This window comes from Carassius carassius, chromosome 13, assembly GCF_963082965.1.
Source record: "Carassius carassius chromosome 13, fCarCar2.1, whole genome shotgun sequence".
Lineage (NCBI taxonomy): Eukaryota > Metazoa > Chordata > Actinopteri > Cypriniformes > Cyprinidae > Carassius > Carassius carassius.
In genome coordinates, this window is record NC_081767.1 from 31,115,778 (window position 1) to 31,137,172 (window position 21,395).

Below are 21,395 nucleotides of genomic sequence, written 5' to 3' on the forward strand. Positions count from 1 at the left end.
AACTGGTCAGGGATCCTGACTCCAAGACTCTCCGCTTGGATCGGATAATTTCTCTACTTTTTCAAGAGGAGCGTCGCACCGGGATGTCGAGCCTCCTGGAAAACCCTCTGCAGGCGGTGCTCTATTTGAAGGAGCTCACCGCCATCGTGCAGAACCAGCAGAGTCTGATTCAAACCCAACGATACCGGATAGACATACTCGAGCGCCGGCTGGAAGATCTAGCGGTTGAGAATCGGCAGCTCCGGGACTCCAGCAGCCATCACCGGCACCCTCCCCGCTATCATCCGCCTCCGCCTCCCCGGACCTCCAGCCTGCCCCGAACCAACAGACCCGGGACGCCCCCGGTTCAAACCCAGCAGCAGCAGCATTCCCCCCTGGACATGCAGCTCGTGCCTGCGGGACCCATCAATGCGAGTCCGGACTCTGTTGATGAAGATGATAATGACGCTCAGGACCCCTGCTGTCGGTCCCTGGTCCCACAGACACCTGCCACCTTGTGCCGAGCTGTGGGACTCCCACGGGCATCTGAGTAAGTTCTCATCACACGTTCAACAAATCAGTCTTTTTTTTTCCTCTAGGAAAACACGAGATCGGTGAGATGTTGAGGCAGATTACATGCGCAATCAGGATTACATAACAGAGGAATTTAACTCTATTTAGGCCACAGTGTATATTTAACACATCATCACATATTGCACATCAATAACATCACAAAAAGCATGATGATGCATTTATAAAATCTTTCATCAGTGTCTATGCAGGAGTGTGTGTTGAAGTCTTAAATAAACTTGACATTGTAAAATGTAGAAAAAAGATTATAGGTCATCATTAGTTCAGCACATTCACTCTTTCCAGGGCAAAAGGTCTTGAGCAAGAGGTTTTTAATGCACCTGATTATTTTGCAGCAAGAATGCATTTTAAAAAGCACTTAAAAACACTTTATCAGCATGCAAACTCATGAGCACACACAGATTTATGCGTAAAGTGAGGCTTTAAGTGACATTCCCATAGTGCATGTGAAGTTGATCTGCCAGCTGGAATCTAATCCAGAGTAAGAGAGAGAAAGAACGGGAGATTGAGTGGGTGAGTGTGTGTGTGTGTGAGTGTGCATGTGTCTTGCCTATTACGACTGCTCATCTGCTTCAGTGCACATCTCATGCTGCATTTGTAGAGTACTCTGTGTGTGAATCCCACAAGCAAAACTGAAATTATACATTCTGCTTTGATTTGTTTAATTTAGCATTATCTTTGATTTAGCATTATCTAGGGTACCAAACACTTAGTCCTGAGTCTGTGAGTGTTACCTTGTTTTATGTTTGTTTTTTTGTTTTTGTTTTTATGGCAGAATGCACTTAGTTCTACTGGAATATGAGATCCCCGTTGCCAATGAGTTTAGGGCTCAATTATACTCATGTATGCAGCTCATTAAAGCTCATCTCACATCACTATGGTTTTGACAGGTATATCTTGAGACTGTTGCATGCTTATTAGCGAGTGAGACAGAGTTTTTGCAACAGACACTTTTAATAGTTCACCAAAAAAATGAACATATGCTGAAAAATTACTCACCTTCAGGCCATCCAAGATGTAGATAGCAAGTTTTTTTCTAAACAGATTTGGAGAAATTTTGCAATACATCACATGCTAAACAATGGATCCTCTGCAGTGAATGGGTGCCATCAGAAGGAGAGTCCAAACAGCTGTTAAAAACATCACCATAATCCTCGAGTAATTCAAACCTCTCCAGTCCATCAGTTAACATCTTGTGAAGTGAAAGCTTCATGTTTGTAATAAACAAATCCATCATGATGTTTTTGACTTCAAACCGTTGCTTCTGGTTAAATGTAATCTATCCATAATATTGCTTTCGCCAGTGATAAAATATACAGATCAGATATAATTTGCAAGCACAGAAATTATTTTGGTATGAGAGGACAACAGGGGACAGACTTTTTCACAGCAGGAAGCATTATTATGGAATATGGACATTTCTATATATTTCATGCATATTGGCCAGAAGTGAAACTGGCATGACTTTCTTCTGTTGAGCATAAAAGAAGATCACAAAAATGTAGTGACACACTTTTTTTTTAACCAAGAACGCAGCTGGGATATTAAGACACAACAGAATATTACATTAATAATGAATATTGCATAATAATAACAATACCAGTACTGCAAGGAAGTGATATGCAAATACGATTATGTTATTAGCACTTCACATTCTCATGTTATGCTCGATTGTGAAGCAGACGTATTTGATGTGCTGTCAACAATGGAGGGCTCAGAGAAAACTCATCTTGAGCTTTCAATTTCCCTGGACTCCTGAATTAGAGACTGAATTATCTATATCTTCTAAGACTTCATTTAGAACTTCATTTAAGTTTGTTATTTAGAGAGCTTCTTACCTGGTGGGTTAAAACCCACAACGCTGAATATTTAGGGCTACATGTAAGATGTATGTACTGCATTTGAATTGCATATAAAATTTCCATCCATTTGGATAGTTTTAACAAACTAATAAACCTACATAAATGAAACAAGTGACAAACTGATTTCTATAGTAGCACTAATAAACTAAATGTGTTTTAAATACACAGTAACCAGGTTTACATATTTATCATCAAAAATATACAATTCGTTTCAATCTCCTACATTTGTTTATTTAAATTAAATTAAAATAGATACAAATAGTTAATAATAAACTACGCCATGATTTTTGGAGTGAATAAATCTCACTCATTTCATGTATGACTGACAGACAAATATGCATCAACAAATTAAGTTTACTAGTTTATATTGAAACTGTGTCTTCCAATTGGATGGACATTCTATGTGCATTTCAAATACATAAATATAAAATTTATGACCAAATACTTTTTGTGGGTACTTTTGAGTGCCAGTAATGTGGATTCTGAATCAAAACCAGTTCGGAACCAACACACTAAGCTACAGCAATCTCTATAAGTGATCAAGGAACAAAAATTTAGTAACGTGTAAAGAGTATTGCAATTGCATTTAACAGTAATGTGGATTCGAACCTTTACAGGAGCCAGACCATCCTGCACCAGTTCTGCTGTCCCGCACCTGAGGCTCCAGAGGGAGACTCCCTAATCTGCTCCAGGTGAGGATGTCATCTTCTGTAATGAGCCAATCAGAGGAGAGTTAGTCTTTCTACATGCCAAACAAATAATATGTACAATATGAGCAAGTGATGCAGTAAGGACAGTGTGAATCTACATGTTTACCACAGCTGTCTGCATTAGTTTATTATTCCATTCTTGAATGTTAGTGGTTTCTGTTTACAGCCCCTGTTCTCTTAGCCTGAGGCATTCTGGGTGATGGAATTCAAGATAGCAGAGTATAAGTGTGTGTGTGTTTGTGAGAAAGAGAGTTAGTGTATGCTGCAGGTGTAGTTTAATCCTGGTCCGTTCCTCTGTCTGATAGACTAGAAAACTTTCGGCATGGATAAGCATCGTCACTCAGGTGGGTAGAGAGTATGTGTGCATGTGTGTATGTGTGTGTGTTTGTGCGTGAATGTGGCAGTTCTGCACTATTTTGGGAGATTCAAACCATCTGAGATTTGTTTACTGCATATTTTGTTGCCAACAAAACCACATCTTAAAAGCTATGCTTAGTTTAACAGCACATGAAAACTGCGAACAAAATCAGTTCTAAACAGAAAATCTTTACTTTTGTATACAAATTTAAAGAAATCATGACCTAGTCTTTGCAGCAAACTGATAAAAGTGGAAAGTGCTCATTATTTTTTGTGGTAAACATTAAAGAAGAGCTTTATTTCTGCAGAAAATTCAAATTTTGTGCCAGTTATGTCTTGAATGGTTGAAAATGGACAAAAAAGGAAAGAAAGAACCAAGATAAACACGCAGTCAGAGTGCATTTTGTTTCTCACCTGCAATACAGTGTAAAAATATTCTACTAAATTGACAGTAAAAAAACAAAAACAAAAAAACAAAAAAAAAAAACGGCCTCTTGTGGTTGCCAGAAATTCACTGTAAAAAATAATAACACTGTGAACCTATATTTCATGAAGTGATGTAATATTAAATACTAAATTATATTAAATTACCAAAATCTACCTTTTATCTAAAAATAATACAGGTGGTTCAATTGAAAGCCACTTGACAAAAAACACACACACACAAAAAAAGAAATACATTGAAAAAAATAATAATTGAAAAAAAATAAGAAGAAACGAAATCAGTTATACAAAATATAGTCATATATGATGTGTCCAATGATTTCCATTGTAAATTATATTATTGTAAATGAACTTTTTTTTTAAATTTCACAGTATATGGTTTTTATAGTATTTTTTTCTATAGAAATTACATTACTTGCAAAACAACAACAAAACAATGCCATTTTTATGGTACATTGTTACAGCTAACTAAATATTTGTACTGTAGAATTTTTACAGTATTTTTCTTTAGAAAGTTTGTTTAAATCACTAAGTAACCATAAGCCTGAGTAAGCACCACTAATAAAGTTTTATTGATGCCAGTTTAACTGATGAACAGGAGAACAAGCAGCTTTAATTTTTGCAGAAAGCCTGTAGTGATTGTGTGCAAGTTATTTCCCAAATGATTAGGAAGGGGGGTTGGTAAGAGAGAAGATGGACTAATGGAGAAAATATAAGCATGCAGTAGTTTCTCACCTTTTATTTGCTGAAATCAACTACCTAGGTTTCTGCTTGATATTTAAACCTGTATTAAACAGCTTGAGAGAGACAGACAGAGAGAGTGAGAGAGAGAGAGAGAGAGAGAGAGAGAGAGAGAGAGAGAGAGAGCATATATATGCTCTCATAACATAGGAAATTACATCAAACTCTTTGCTGCCTGCATCACTTCACACACACACACACACACACACACACACACACACACACACACACACACACACACACACACACACACACACACACTTTTTCTCAAACAAGGAGTGATATCAAATTGCGCTGACAGTGAATGCAGTCAGCAGTGTGCTTGTGTGTGTTGTTAACCCATGTCTACACTGAGGGAGAACCTGGAGAAAATGGTAATGGGCTTGAGCTGTGTTAAGTAGAAGAAACGTACTTTGTGACATCTCTCATGATTTAAACATCTGCTTTCCATTTAGAAATGCTTTTTCATGAGCTCTGCATAAGAGGAAAATGGCTTTGTCATGTATGGGCTTATGTAAGATTGTATGGGGTGCTAACCTCGGATATTTGGTTTGATTTAGAATTTGTTTTATATTTTTATATGAAACCTCTGCATTTCAATTTTTAAATATATTTGAGTAAACAAATATATATTTGATTGTATTTAATAAATAATTAAATTTTAATTTAAGGTTTTGCAGAAGCAGTGTTTTTCAAATATATGTGTGTGTGTGTACAGATAAAGTATATAATACATGCATTTTTATACATATAAAGTTCACATTTAAAATTATATTATTTATACATTTTTGTTATTTACTGAATATATATACACACATATATATTTAATAAATTAATTTTTAACAATTTCTTGATTTAATGACTTCTATAATGCATAATTGTATAGGCTAATGTATATTATATAATATATGTAAAAATGTATTTTAAAACTATTTAATTTAATGTAATTTTTGTCTTATTCATTGAATAGTTAAAAAAACAAAAATGAATAAAATTTTCGCTGTCTCATTTAATGAAGAGTTACTGATGATTAAATCATGACATGGAAATATGATCTCAAACCTTCACTCGATTACCTCATTTTCCATTGAATTTGAAATCTGTGAAAGCCTGATGTAGTAATTAAGCAGAACTAATTGGTCCTGAGTGCACAGTGGGTTCTGATCAGTCTAGATTAAAAGACGGTGAATCTGGGTCAGCCACTGCTCACTTGTGTCATTTGAAACCGCAGCCCGATTCCTGCTGCAGAACAAAAAGATGAGAAAAAAGATGCCCAGCATGAAGCACCACCCTGCTCACATCCTCCAGAATATGAGCTCTCTCCTGATCTCAAACTAAAACAGGTATGACCCAACGGACATGCACTTATGCATGCAATACTGATTCTTTGATATTAAGAGCATGAAACAATAAGTTTTTGTCTCAACGTTTTTGTGCCTTCTTTTTTTTATCTGCAGATAGAGGAACTGGAGCAGAAATACGGTGGTCCTTTGATTTCCCGGCGTGCGGCCTGTAAGATCCAGACGGCATTTCGTCAGTACCAGCTCAGCAAGAACTTCCAGAAGATCCGTAACTCGGTTCTGGAGAGTGGGATCCCGCGGCGCATGTCAGTGCGCAGGGTACGAGTACAGAGGGATGGTTTCTCCGCTGAACGAGCGCTGATGGAGGGATGTTCACTCATGGGCATCCCGCTCACACACTCCACCTCACTGCCGGTGGCTACAACAACCACAATCACACACCTGGAGGACACATTCACTGAACAGGTACAGTTATGCCATCAGCATACATGATACAGCATGAATTCTGTGCTATCTAGTCAGTATATTTCTATTACAGTCATTGTAATTGGTTTAATTGAAGTACAAAAACTATTCTGTTCTATTTATTCTATTTTATTGTTTTATTCTATTGCATTTGGTTCTGTTCTGTCCAATTCTACTCAAATATTCTCTTCTGTACTATTCTGTACTATTTAAATAAGTTGTTCTGGTCTGTTGTATTCCATTCTATTCAATTCTATTCAAATATTTTGTTCTATTCTGTTGTTGTATCTGGTTCCATTCTATTTGGTTCTTTTCTATTCAATTTAAATATGTTATTTTCTGTTGTATTCTGTTCTGTTGAGTTTCAGTTTATTCTATTCTATTAAAATAAAATATGTTGTTCTATTCTATTGTATCTGGTTCCATTCTATTTGGTTCTTTTCTATTCAATTTAAATATGTTATTTCCTGTTGTATTCTGTTCTGTTGAATTTCAGTTTATTCTATTCTATTAAATTAAAATATGTTGTTCTATTCTATTGTATCTGGTTCCATTCTATTTGGTTCTTTTCTATTCAATTAAAATATGTTATTTTCTGTTGGATTCTGTTCTGTTGCATTTCAGTTTATTCTATTCTGTTCAATTCAAATATCTTACTTAGTGCTGTTGTATTTGGTTACATTCTGCTCTTTTCTGTTTAAATCAAATATCTTGTTCTATTATATTCTATTGTATTCCATTCTATTCAGTTGTAATTGGTTTTATCCTATTTGGTTTTCTTCTATTCAGTTTAAATATGTTGTTATTTTCTGTTGTATTCGGTTCTATTTTATTTAATTGTATTCAATTTACATATGTTTTTTTTGTATTCTTGTTTTGTTGTATTATATTTTGTTCTATTCTATTGAGTTTAAATATGTTGTTGTATTCTGTTCTTTTGTATTCAATTCCATTCTATTCTATTAGAATGTCTTGAATTATTCTGTTGTATTCATTCTATTCTATTCGATTCAAATATTTAGTTTTATTCTATTCTCTTCTGTTCAATCCTGTTCTATTCAAATATGTTGCTCTTTTCTGTTCTATTTTATTCACATATTCTATTCTATTCCATTCTGTTCCATTCTATTCCATTATATTGTATTCTATTCTCCCTGCCAGGTTCAGTCATTAGCACGATCTATTGACGAAGCTTTGAACAGCTGGAGTTCTGTTCGAGACGGGGAAGGAGAGAAGTCCACTGCGGCCCCTCCCTCTGGATCCCATCCCGAGGGGCTCCTGATGGACCCCGCTGCCCTACAGGATACCACACAGAGCAGCTGTGGAGAGAGCATGCCCCGCAGTGCCAGTAAACTTATGATGGCTTTCAGGGACGTGACTGTTCAAATTGACAACCACAACTTTCGCCTCTCCTCCTCAATGCTGGAGTCAGTTTCTCTTGGTAATGGTGTATCCAAGGACACCAGCTCAGAACCCCAAACGGGTGGACAAAATGCAGGCCAATCGGCATCTTCAACCACAGCAGAGCCTGAGTTCCCAGCTCCGCCACCCAGCGAGGAAGAGATAGAGAACCTACAGCCAACTGGAATAGATGTACTGACAGCAGGGGCGGGACCGGAGGGGAAACAGACCAATCAGATTGCACCAGAGATAGCGGAAAACAGCTCAGAGCCCGTCAGTAGCAGCAGCACCTCCACATCAACGTGTGAGACGATGATTCTGTCTCTGCCCCGTCCACATTGCCAGGACACACCCTGTGGCACGCTCTCAACGGATATTGCACGTAAACGTCTTTACCGCATTGGACTCAACCTCTTCAATGTGTGAGTACAAAGGTTAAAGGTTAAATCTTTCCATTTAAAGTGGCTTTTTAAGCGTGTTACAGGTTATGCTATGGATGTCCCAGTAAAATCTACTAAATCTAGTTCTATTGTAATATTATTTGTATACCATTTTAGTATTTCTTAAAATTTAATTAGCTTTCAATTGAAGTTTAAATTTTTTATTGCTTTGACATTTTATTAATTCTTTTCTATACTTCTATATAGCTTTATTATATTTTTGCATTTATTGCGTTAATTTTAGTACTTTAAAATTTAATTAGTTCCCAAAGCTACATTTCTAATTTGTAAGTTTAAGCTTTTCAACTAATATTTTTTATGTTATTTCAGTTACTGAAAAAAATCTGTAGTTTTAGTTACAAAAAAACAAAACAAAACAAAACAAAACAAAACAAACAAACAAAAAAAAACAATACTGCAGATCTTACCATCATTATGAGGAAAACTGCTTCATAAAGGGATTAGAATAAATTAATATAAATGTCATATTTAACTAGAAATGCAAAACTTGGCTTATCGAAATCTTGTTTGGAAGTTCTGAAAGAGCTTTATGGTTTAAAGGTTTTATAGGCCTTGCAAAAAAGCAAGCAAATTTATTATAGAATTGTTCAAATTACTAATCCTAAAGAAAAGAGCTTTTATTCACAGGGTCAGTTTGCCCATGACTAAAAAGTAGAGTGCACTTTCATTATACCTGCTAATACATGCTGACAAAAACACACACGCTTGCTTACGCATACATACATAAATACTCAAGAAGACTATATTATAATCCCTCAGGGGTGATTGTGAAGCTCTTTCTCCGCTCCATTTTGTGTGTGTATCTCTTTCAGACAACACACACACACACACACACGCACACACACACACACACACACACACACACACACACACACATAGAGAGAGAATAAAGCCAATCGTCAGATGCACTCTATTGAAATCACAGATCAGATTTTCTTTGACATGCTAGAGGTGAGTAGCACCATGGTTGCCAAGGTAATCAGGCGATCCACACACACACACACACACACACACACACACACACACACACACACACACACACACACACACACACACACACACACACACACTCAGGATGTATGAGGGAATTTTGTTTTTTTAGCTATTTGCACACAATGAGTAAGTGGTGTGTAGCATGTTTCGGGTCATGCACGTGTGTGTGTGTGTGTGCACATTTGCATGTGTGCTCACCATATAAGGTCAGACAGATTTTCATTTCCCTTTTTTTTTTTTTTAGTATCTCGTGCTTGAAATCAGAATTTGGTTTTAAGTGACCATTTTCAGATTGAACAGGCTGTTTCGTTTTTGTATCTTTTTGATTTCACGCCCCCAATATTTAAGTAAATCATTCATATTTGATTTTTTCTATTTTTTTTTATTTACTTTTTATTGAGAGAAATAGATTTAAGGATAATATGTGGTTTTCTGTGATTAACATTACATAATTAGCAGCAAAATTTGTTTAACAGTCTAAACCTGTGGGCTACATTTTTATCGTAATCTCTAAGAGAAAATGTTTAAATGTCCTTGTAGACTGTTGTACTTTCAAATGATTGGCATCAGTACAGTAGGCCTCTTTTGGTCACCAAGGCTGCATTTATTTGACTCAAATTACAGAAAAACAGTGAAATATTTTTTTTATCAATTTAATGCATCCTTGCTGAATAAAAGTATACATTTCTTTAAAAAAATTACTGACCCCAGACTTTTAAAGAGTAGTCAACATGAACATAAATATAAGCTTCTCAGTCCTGTTTTTATTGCCCGAGGGCTGCTCATATACAGAAGACATTGTGATGCACATATGGACGATTGCGTCTCTGGAACAGAATGTTGACAAGATGTGAACTGACATGGAAAGAATAATCTGCATGTAAATACTGCATGTTTGTAGCTATGAATATCTCTCTTAACACACTTTACATGTGACCCTGCGCACACGCACTCAGACCTCTTCTGTTTTTTCCTGGAAACGATTCATAATAACCAGAATGAATGCAAACTGAAAACAAAACAGAACAAAAAAAACTTAAAAGCTAAAAAACGAAAATGATTCCAAACTTTGAATCGATAGTGTACAATAAATAAATAAATAAATATGAACTTGTACAATAACATTAAATGTACAAGCAGCATATTATATCATTACGTAATGTAACATTAACTAACTTTCCTAATGAATGTTATTATAAAGTGCTCTAGCTTCTTGAGAAAAATGAGTTGTCAGTGCTCACCTACATCTTTCTTGATATTCCTGCAGAAATCCAGACAAAGGCATCCAGTTCCTGATAACCAGGGGCTTTATTCCGGACACGGCCATCGGTGTGGCTCACTTCCTGTTGCAGAGGAAGGGTTTGAGTCGTCAGATGATAGGAGAGTTCCTGGGTAACAGCAAGAGGCAGTTCAACAGAGATGTGTTAGAGTGAGTTGTCTTCCTACAATTTTATGCACTCTACTTTTCTCTGTATCATGGTCATTTTGCATCTGATGAGACAAAAATGTAAGTCATATAAAACATTTATAATAAGCCCTGAAAATGTAAATAATAAAAGATTTAAGAATTAAAAAAATAAAAATACTCAGGTATGATACAGCATTGTTACAGTATGTTTGCTTTGGTGAGAAAAGAAGCTTCCAATGCACTGGAACAACAACAAAAACAAGACACATATAATAAAAAACAAAATAAATAAAATAATAAAATAAATAAATATACACAATATAAACACAATAGACGAATGATGTATGAATAGAAAAAATTAGACAAAATGTAAGTAGAAAATATAGTTAAATATAGTATAGATTATAATTGATAAATATAGTAAAAAAGTAATATATTTAATTAAATAAACATACATTCAAACATATTTATGTGGTTAATCTTTTGTTGCTTTTAAAACAAATAATAATAATAAATATATAATCCCTTTTAATTAAAAAATAAATATACACAATATAAACAATATAAACAAATAACATATGTACACAGTTGACGGAATACACAAAATGTATATACAAATAAGCTTTTTACACAAAATTATGTAAGGAATGATCAAGATTATTCAAAAAAATAAGAATATTTGTGACTGCCAATTCAATGTAAATCTAAACTAAAAAATACTGTCTGAAATATGATTAAACTGCAGTATTTTTTTATTTAACATATTCTAAAATGATATTCTTGTTTTGAGTTATGAATATGACTGAATGAACCTGGCTGCATTAGCTTTTATTAGCCAGTGCATGAATATAACCACATATTCAGGATCGGGGTTCTCATATAAGAACCAACCACTGAAGGTAATAACGGCACATTTTCATTTCTTACAGAGCTGGAGCCTCATAAATTGGGCTCTTAATTTATGAGTTTTATGTGGTCTCTCTCTCTCAGCTGTGTGGTGGATGAGATGGATTTCTCCATGCTGGAGCTGGATGAAGCTTTGAGGAAGTTTCAGGCTCATGTGCGAGTGCAAGGAGAAGCTCAAAAAGTCGAGAGACTCATTGAAGCATTCAGGTGAGAATTAGTTCTTAATTAGTAATTAAGTGTCATTTTCTAGACACACATGCAATTTTCCAAATGAACTAAATGAATTAATTATATACATTGGGTGCTGAACATTCACTATAATGCATATTAATGTTGTTCTTTCTTTCAGTCAGAGGTACTGTATGTGTAACCCAGACGTGGTGCAGCAGTTTCATAACCCTGACACCATCTTCATCCTGGCCTTTGCCATCGTGCTGCTGAACACAGACATGTACAGTCCCAACATCAAACCAGAGCGCAAGATGCTTCTGGAAGACTTCATACGCAACCTCCGAGGTGCATTATGTGTTTTGTTCATTAAAACCAGAGCCTGTTTGTGTGCTGATGTCAGATATCGGATATTTGATATCAAATATTGCCAATTTTAATTAGCTTTCTGTCTTCATGTTTAAATTTGCATTTTTTTTTTCTATATCAAAATTGACATTTTGATTATCTCCTAGGAGCGTAGGCAGTGTGTGTGTGTGTGTTTCTTGGACTGATTCCTGGTCTCTGATCAAATAGTTTTTGATCTGTCGCCTGCTTTCTGCAGATATAACACATACGGTGAAAGACAGCTGCACTTTAAAGGGCGATGTAAAGACATGGGGATTGGAACAAAATCAGAGCATACTATTAGTCGAGCTCTGGTTTATGATGGGACTTTTGTATAAACCAAATAAATCCTCACTTCAGAAAAATTACACAGTAACACTTCTGCTTTTTATGGAAGCTTTGTTCTCTCTCAATTAAGACTTTTTTCTTGCAATCGTAAGTTGACATCTTACAATTTTAAGTAATAAACTCGTAAGGTTTTTGATTCTGACTTTTTATTTTGACTATTCAGACTTTTTTTAATTCAAATTTTTAATAAATGAATGCCTCGCAATTAGATATTAACTTGCAATTCTGGAAGTAAAAAACATTATAAAGGTTTTTTCAGGGTTGCAAGTTTATATTATATTTATATTTCTCAGAGTTCTCAGAGTAAATGTCACAATGAATAACTTGAAATTGTGAGGAAAAAGGTCTGAATTTAGTTTATAATTCTGACTTTTTACTTAGAATTCTAAGTTAACATTTAACATTTAACATATCAGTTAATTAGTCAGAATTACCAGTTTATAACTCAGATTTGTAACATATAAACTTGCAATACTGAGAAAAAAAAATCATTTCCCCCCTCATAATTCTGAGTTAAGATTTCACAATTAATAACTCAGATGAAAAAGTAGTCTGAATTATGAGATTGAAGTCACAATAAAAATATCCAAATCCTGAGATAAAAATATTTTTATTCCATGGCTTTCCATAGCTTCTCCACATACTTTAGTCCTTGCTGACAAAAGATTCATTCCTATTACAGAACAGGCAATCCAGAACATTGTACACAGCAGACTTCATGTATTCTTGTATTACTATATAGTAAATGTTAAAAGGTAAAAACTAATTTCCCCTTTAGGAGTGGACGATGGGGCAGATATTCCACGGGAGATGTTAGCCGGGATTTATGAGCGGATTCAGCAGAGGGAGCTGCGCTCCAACGAGGATCATGTGACTTATGTTACCAGGGTAGAGCAAAGCATTCTTGGAATGAAGACGGTGAGTCAGTTCTCTACCAATTATACACAAAGGTCATGTGAATGTGAGAAGTGCATCACCTTTCAGTTCAGTTTGCACTTGATTCATATTTGAAAAGGTGATAGAGACAGTGAGATATCTGACCGAACAACTGGCTTCTCAACATTACATTTATTAGTGGGTCTTGCTGAGCCAAAGATCAGCATTACTATCACTCACATTTGTATAAATTATTTCAGCAACCCCTAACACCAAGTCTTGAACTTATTCTGAACTGTTTCTATAGACTAGAGATTCTTCTTAATGATTCAAGTATCATAACAGTTTTAAGGAATTATTTTTTAGAAAAAAGAAGTGCAATTACATTGCCAAAAGATGAGATTGTTTAAATGTAAACAGTTTTTGAAAACAGTTCACTTACACCTTATATACAGTTACATATTTCATTCATTAATTATAAAGTACTGCTGAGAAAATGTGCAATGAGCATCTTTAACATCTTCAACCACATGTTGTCATATTCTTTATCTATCTATCTATATATATATATATATATATATATATATATATATATATATATATATATATATATATATATATATATATATATATATATATATATATATATATATATATATATAAATAAAAACTTTTGCCAGTCTCATGTTTGATGAACACGGTGAGGTAAAAATAAACTTTGCTCAAAGCAAAAACAAGTGCAGCTCGATCACATTAGAGTTTCTGGTCATTAATTTCCCCCACCTCTGTATGCTAACAGCTGCGTGAATGAATTTATCAGTGCGTGAGCTATAAAAACAGGAAACTTGAGTCTAAAACTGCTCATTAGTTTGGTGTTATTTCAGATTTCACATGACAGCACTGCAAAACGTTCTACCTCCATATGAAATATTAATTTCATTCTTCAGCCCATGCTGCTTCAGACATCCCTCTTTTCAGCACATTTCCGGTGCTGATGGAAACTGTACCTTCTGAAATGAATTTACCCGAAATTTGATCGGTCTCTTTCTTGGTCAGATACTGTCGGTTCCTCACCGTAGGCTGGTGTGCTGCAGTCGACTCTATGAGGTCACCGATGTGAATAAACCACAGAAACAGGCCTCACATCAGAGGGAGGTGTTCCTCTTCAATGACCTGATTGTGGTGAGAGACACAAGTGTTCATGGAAAGATATTCCAACATGTACACACAAACAGAAGAACATAAAATTGTTTTTTATTCTTTCTTTTGTTTTGTTAGATCCTAAAACTATGCCCTAAGAAGAAGAGTGCTGCCACATACACGTTCTGCAAGGCCATGGGCTTACTGGGAATGCAGTTTCATCTGTTTGAGAATGAGTGTAAGAATATAAAAACACACACAAAAAATAGATATATAATACTGTATAGATTTATATTTGACTATATTTATAAATGTAGAGAAGAATATAGTATAGTTATAGTTAAGAGTTTTCAACTGGGTGACCATGAAACTACTAAGATACAAATAAAATACAATTTCTAAATGTGGTTACTCTGTTATATTGCTTTTTAATAATCATAAATAAATATAAATATTACTGATAAATAAACAAATTGCTTCTGAAATGTAAGTCCAAAATTATAAAAATGATATTATAATAGTTTTTACCCAATTCAAATGGATACATTAAATAATAAAAATATAATAATATTTAATAATAATATGAACAGTGCCTTTCAAAAGTCACAGTGTGGTTTTGGATGATATCAATATCTTTAAAATTTTTAGTAATGACTTTGCATTGATAAGGGACAACTTAAATTATGAACATATATTTTATTAAACAAAAAATGAATGAATTCAGAAAAATACTAAAGCTATTTAAATAGCATCTCAAAACTGTGTTCTGATTTGTCGGTTGCTCTGTCAATCAAATAGTGAACCTATAAAGATTGTTTTGATGCAATAATCTTCAAAAAAAGAAATTTCTTGAGTATGAAGTTAATATGCTGCCATTTTTGGCAGATAATGCATTCCAACATTTATTTATTTTATTTCAAATGTATCTTTTTTAATTTTGATTTCTTTTTAAAATAATAAAAAAACAGAACCTGACAGAGCAGAACCTTGTTCAATATTTGCAGTGTCATACATGTGTGTTTTCTGTCACAGATTACCCTCACGGAATCACGATATTGTCTCCGTTCTCGTCAGAGAAGAAGCAGGTAGTCAGTTTCTGTTCTCAGAGCGCTGAGGAGCTGCTCAAGTTTGTAGAGGACCTGAGAGAGAGCATCACAGAGGTGGCAGAGATGGAACAAATACGGATTGAGTGTGAGTGTTTTAGCATGTTATTGCGTGCTCATTTACTCAGGAGCATGCAAGTACTCATTTACTTTTACCTGCTCACATACTTATAGGGTAGTGATAGTCACATTTATTTCAAATTTGAATATAAACAAATCCCTGGGTTTCTAGTTGTCCATGTTTTGTCAAAAAAAAGACTAGCATTAAAAAGTCAAAATCTAGACACTTTTGACCTGGTCCAGTAACAAACCACCTAGCATTGCAACATGCATCTGTGTTAAACTTTTTCAGTTTAACATCATTGGAAAAGAATACTTTATATATTAGAAGAGTCGATGTTTTCTTCATTTTAAGTTGTTTGTTAGCAGTATAAATAATTTATTCATAATTTCTAACATTTTAACTCATTATCATTACTTAAAACTTAGCATGAAATATAATGCATTCTCTATATTCCTCAGTGGTTTGAATGCCACAGTTGTGGCCATCATTAAAGTGAATTATGTATGTGGTTCTCAGGGGAACTAGAAAGACAACAGGTTGTGAGATATCAAACTAACAAGAACGGCACACAACTAGACATCCATGCTGGACCTAGTTCTGCTTCAGGTACACACACACACACACACACACACACACACACACACACGTATACAAACACATGCTATACACAACAATAAGCCTGTTTTTGATGTCTTGTGCATCTGTGTGGCTTGCAGGGGATGATATTTATGAGAAAACAGGAAGCAACACGGTAGAGGTTTGTATCAATACATCGTGGTCTGAGTGCAGTGCAAAATTATGTTTTGATTTTCTGTGCATGTACTGTATGTACAGTGTCCTCCAAAGGTTTGGGAATGCCCTAGGCAAAGTGGGGTTTTGGATGTCAGCATAAATCTGTGTCATTTGTAGTGATGTCTTTGCATTGATAAGGGACAACTCAAAGTATGAAAGCATATTTTATTAAAGAAATAATTCACCTAAGGAGAATTTGCGGAAAATCTACTCAACCTCAAGCCATCCAAGATATAGATGAGTTTTTTTGTTGATCAGAACAGATTTGGAGAAATTTAGCATTAAATCACTTGCTCACCAATGGATACATCTGCAGTGAATGGGTGCCGTCAGAATGAGAGTCCAAACCGCTGATAAAAACATCACAATAATCCACAAGTAATCCACACCACTCCAATCCATCAGTTAATGTCTTCTGAAGTGAAAACTTGCCTGTTTATAAGAAACAAATCCATCATGTCTTCATACCATTACTGGCCAAAATATGAGCTCATAATCCATAATAATGTTTCCTCCAGTGAAAAAGTCCATTCCCTGTTGTTCTCTCACATCAAAATCCACTGACATATTTGTTTAGATCTGTTTTGGACTGTTTTTGCTTGTAAACAGTACTTGATCTGTGCATATTTCTCTCCTGATTCAGACGAGACAACTTTTTCAATGGAGAAAGCAATATTATGTCTAAGGGACACGTATCTAGGCTGGATGGCAGCTATTTTAGCAGACTGTTAAGTTAAAAACGTCTTAATGGATCTGTTTATTTCAAACACTCAGCTTTTTCCTACACAAGATGTTAATTGATGGACTTGAGTGGCCTGAGGGTGAGTACCTTTTCATTTTTGGGTGAGGTATTTCTGTAAATAAAGGAAGTAAATAAATAAATAAATAAATTCAAAGCATAGAAAAATGCCATCACTGCCAATGAAGAACCTTTATTTTAAGGAGTGTAGAGCTGGGCATAAAGCATCTCTAAACTGAGTTCTGTTTGGTCTGGTGTTCTGTCAATCAATCAATCAAATAAAAAGAAAATTACCTTCAATGATAATTGTATAATACTTTCATGCATTCACCATAAAAATGTTGAGGATTTATGCTGATATTGGACCATTTTAAATCCTAGAGTGTTTCAAAATTTTTTAGGGAACATTGTAGGTGGTGACAGCACGTATTGTCATTTTTTAATTGTCTATTTAGTTATCAGCACTATCTCCTTGCAGAATCAGAGATAACCTCCCCACCGGCCCCAAACTCCCTGCCCTTTACCCTTTGACTCCTGAGCTCACTCTGATCCCATTGTCCATCAGATTGGAGATGCCCGCCCTCGGTGTCTTCACTGCAATCTCACACCACTGGTGCAAAGCAATAACAGCACTGCCGCCCCCTAGAAAAAAACACAATCCACCACCCCTCGCTGTGATCTGAAATCTATGGCCTCTCACTCGGGCTTTTGCTGAATGCTGTGTTTTAATGGTACTGTACATACAGCTGCTGTTGTTGTGGGGTGAAATTATTTAAATGTAAAAATCTTAAGTGGAAATGATGTCAGCAGGGTATTAAAGTAAGACACACTAGATAAGCGCATTCACACATACAGCTCTTGCCTTTAAAGGAAATGTTGTGGCTAATGTTTTGACTGCAATGCAATGGAATGCAGACACTGATACCATGCACAAATTAAGCCCAAATGTACATCCTGTTACACTCAGGTGTACAAAAATTTGGGGTCAGTATTATTTTATTTTATATAAATTAATACTTTCATTAAGTAGATATACATTAAATTGTTTAAAGTTACAGCAAAGACATTTGTAATGTTTCTAAAGATTTCCAATTTAAATAAATGCTGTTCTTTTGAACTTTCTATTCACCATGAAAACAAAAAGCATCAGGGTTTACATAAAAATATTAGGCAGCACAGCTGTTTTTGACATTGAAAATCATAAATGTTTCTTAAGCAGCAAATCAGCATATTAGATTGATTTCTGAAGGATCATGTGACATGATGATGCTGAAAACATCACATGAATAAATGACATTTTATTATAGATTTAAATAGATAACATATACTGTAAATTATAAGAATATTTCAAAAGTTTTCTATATTTTTGATCAAATAAATGCAGTCTTGGTGAGCACGAGACACCTTTGAATAGTGTACATTAAATCACAGAATATCAAAATGGCTTGCAAATTGCATTTCAAAATACACTTTGCCTACCAGAGGCAAAAAATAAATAAAATAAAAAATGTTATTGCTTGTGGAAAAACAAATATAAGATTTGCAATGCACGTCCAGAAACACCATTTTAATAGTTTCAATAGCTCTTGCACTGGAAGTCATTCAAATTCAAATACTTCATTAAAAAGAGCCGAAATGAAAGGACCAAGCTGTGGTTACTGTAGAGAGACAGGCAACATGAGTGCTCTTTCACGAGATGCCAAACACATCATGACAAGGTGCAAATTGCCCAGCATGCAATAAGGACCCTCGCTGCCAAGCGTCTAGGCCCTCGAGGGGCACTTTAATGCTTCTTACAGACAGATAAAAATATAACAGTCTGATTAGCAGTGCAGTAATGAACGGAAGTGCATAAGATAGCAGTTAATTATTCACATCACGGCAGTTTAAGTAGGAAGTCAGCGTCGCCCACTTTCACCCACTCCAACTGCACTGTATCTATGTAGTCATGATGTGTTTTGCCTGCATGCTCTGGGAGATTATTTGCATTTTCATTAAAAAAAGAAGAAATAAAAGAAGAATTTTTTTTTTTTTTGGAAAAAAAAAGAAAAAAATCTGTCACTGCAGTAAAACAAAATACACATTGAGTTTTGAAATTTCTATTTAAGATACAGTCTATTATTATTATTAGATATGTATAATATAATATTATACAAATATTATTAGATAAATTAAAAAATAGACGGAAAATAATTACATTTTGAATATAATCTTTTATTTACAAAAAAGGGCCTAATACAAATTTTACTTTCCATCATATACAGTTTTGTTGTTGTTGTTGTTTTTACAAAATAAGAATACATTTTCTTTTCTTTTTTTTAAGATTTAGATTACAGTCTTCAAAGGAGTTGGAAAATATGTTCACATTCTCAATTTAATTCTTCTGTCACTGGCCATAATTCTGACACTGAAATCAAGATTAGGCATAAAATATTGACTTCAGAAACATTCATAATAAAAGGAAGTGCTATTATAGCAATTAATTATCCAAATCACAGCAGTAGGAAGTCAGCATCACCCGCATTCACCCACTCCGACCGCACCATATGTATGTCATACCGTCTTTTGCCGCCTGCATGCTCTGTGGCATGGCCTTGTCATGTGTTTCCGCACCAGAGGGCCGTGTGAGTGCAGCAGGCCAGGCTGATAACGCTTCCTGCTTCTGGCTGTTTCTAAACTAGGTGTCAATTCACAACAGGCTCCAAACGTACCAACTCAGCTCTGCTCTGGCCACACCCAGCGCTCAGCAACACCTGGCCGTCCTGCCTAGCCCCGCCCCTGGCTCCGCCCTCACCATCTCCCCCGACACCCTGATCCAGTGCCAGCAGATCGTGAAAGTGATCGTCGTGGACTCTGCTGGGCGTGGCCACGTGGAGGCATTCCTCAGCCACAGCCCCGCCCATCGCCTCATCCAATCGGCTGTCTCCACGCCCACCAGGTCACGGGAGGGAGGCAAGCAGCAGCAGCCGCCCCTCCCTCCCCCGCCACCTCCTTATCATCACCCACATCAGTTTTGCCCCCCGACCCCTCCACCACCACGCCACCTACTGAGCCAACGCAGGTACTCCAGCGGGACGCGCAGCCTAGTCTGAACAACACACACTCAGATGAGTTCACAGCTGTTAATGGGATGGTTCACCTAAAAAAAGAACACACTCTCTTTATTAAATCACTTTCATGTCGTTCCAAGCTCATTTCTGAGTTAAAAAAATAGATTTTCAGAACACAAAAAAGACATTTTTAATAATGTTTACTTAGTTTTTTTTCCCAGTATAAAAATATTTACAGTGAAATAATTTAGTTTGTTGACAAGGCAACATTTATAATTTTTATCTACATTTTTAAAGTTCAGCTAATATTTATATTTTATTTTTCAGCTTTATTTCAATTAAAAAAATTATTTTTTTTAATGTTTTTAACTGTCACTGTATGGGAACAAGCTGTATAAACATTCTTCAAAAATTCTCTTTTTGTGTTCTATGGAAAAAATAACACCATATGGATGTAAAGCAACATGAGGGCGAATAAACCATGTCATAATTTTCATGTGTACGTGAACTATTGCTTGAAAACTAAACTGTTGTGTACACTATTTTTGAAGACACAAAATAGCACAAGCAGCCTGATCTGAACTGTTAGGCTCACATCGCTCAAAAGAACACTTAGAACTTACACTTAGAATTGTTAGGTCTTCATGGCCTTAAAGCCTGTATTTATTTAAAGTGAGTAGTATTTTTTTAAGAGGGATTTATTTTTCTCAGATCTTTTTTTGTGTGTTCACCATGACCCCGTATTCAAATATGAAATTTTAATTTCTCCTGAAATGCTCACGTCATGTGTTGCCCCTGACCTGAACTGCAATATCATATACTACCATAGAACAATGTTTTTCAATTATATAAATGTTCACATTGTATTTTGTGTGGAAATAGAAAATCACCACCCTCTTTCAAAGGTCTTACCTGTTACTCTTTCCAAAACAAAATCCAATTTCAGTATTTTGATATAAATCATACCTCGCAGCATTTCTGAAAAAACAAATGCAAAAGTACAATAACGAGGTTAGAAAAGAGAACATCACCTTGAGTTGGTTTAGATGCCTCAAATAACAATTTGCACCAATAAGTCTCTACTAAACTAAACTACAGTAATCAACTGT

General features: G+C 35.2%; 1 protein-coding gene across 2 annotated transcripts; it reads left to right on the plus strand.

Moving 5' to 3' along the window:
- Positions 1-83: 83 nt before the first annotated feature.
- LOC132156347 (IQ motif and SEC7 domain-containing protein 3-like) lies at positions 84-20,332 on the plus strand. 2 transcript variants are annotated; one of them, XM_059565317.1, is made up of 15 exons: positions 84-529; positions 3,050-3,124; positions 5,916-6,027; positions 6,142-6,450; positions 7,612-8,273; positions 10,573-10,734; positions 11,704-11,826; positions 11,969-12,135; positions 13,301-13,440; positions 14,455-14,580; positions 14,677-14,776; positions 15,571-15,729; positions 16,222-16,311; positions 16,422-16,462; positions 19,918-20,332. In XM_059565317.1, exons 1-15 carry the CDS (start codon positions 84-86, stop codon positions 20,326-20,328), a joined length of 3,123 nt encoding a protein of 1,040 aa, XP_059421300.1. In that variant the 3' UTR covers positions 20,329-20,332. The 2 variants fall into 2 exon arrangements, with proteins under 2 accessions (XP_059421300.1, XP_059421301.1); XM_059565318.1 differs by having other exon boundaries at positions 19,935-20,138.
- The last annotated feature ends 1,063 nt before the right edge of the window (positions 20,333-21,395 follow it).

Coding starts and splice junctions, on each gene's coding strand:
- LOC132156347 (XM_059565317.1), top strand. CDS start 84: ATGTCGAGCCTCCTGGAAAACCCTCTGCAGGCGGTGCTCTATTTGAAG. Junction 3,125..5,915: donor GACTCCCTAATCTGCTCCAG/GTGAGGATGTCA, acceptor TTGAAACCGCAG/CCCGATTCCTGCTGCAGAAC. Junction 6,451..7,611: donor AGGACACATTCACTGAACAG/GTACAGTTATGC, acceptor TCTCCCTGCCAG/GTTCAGTCATTAGCACGATC.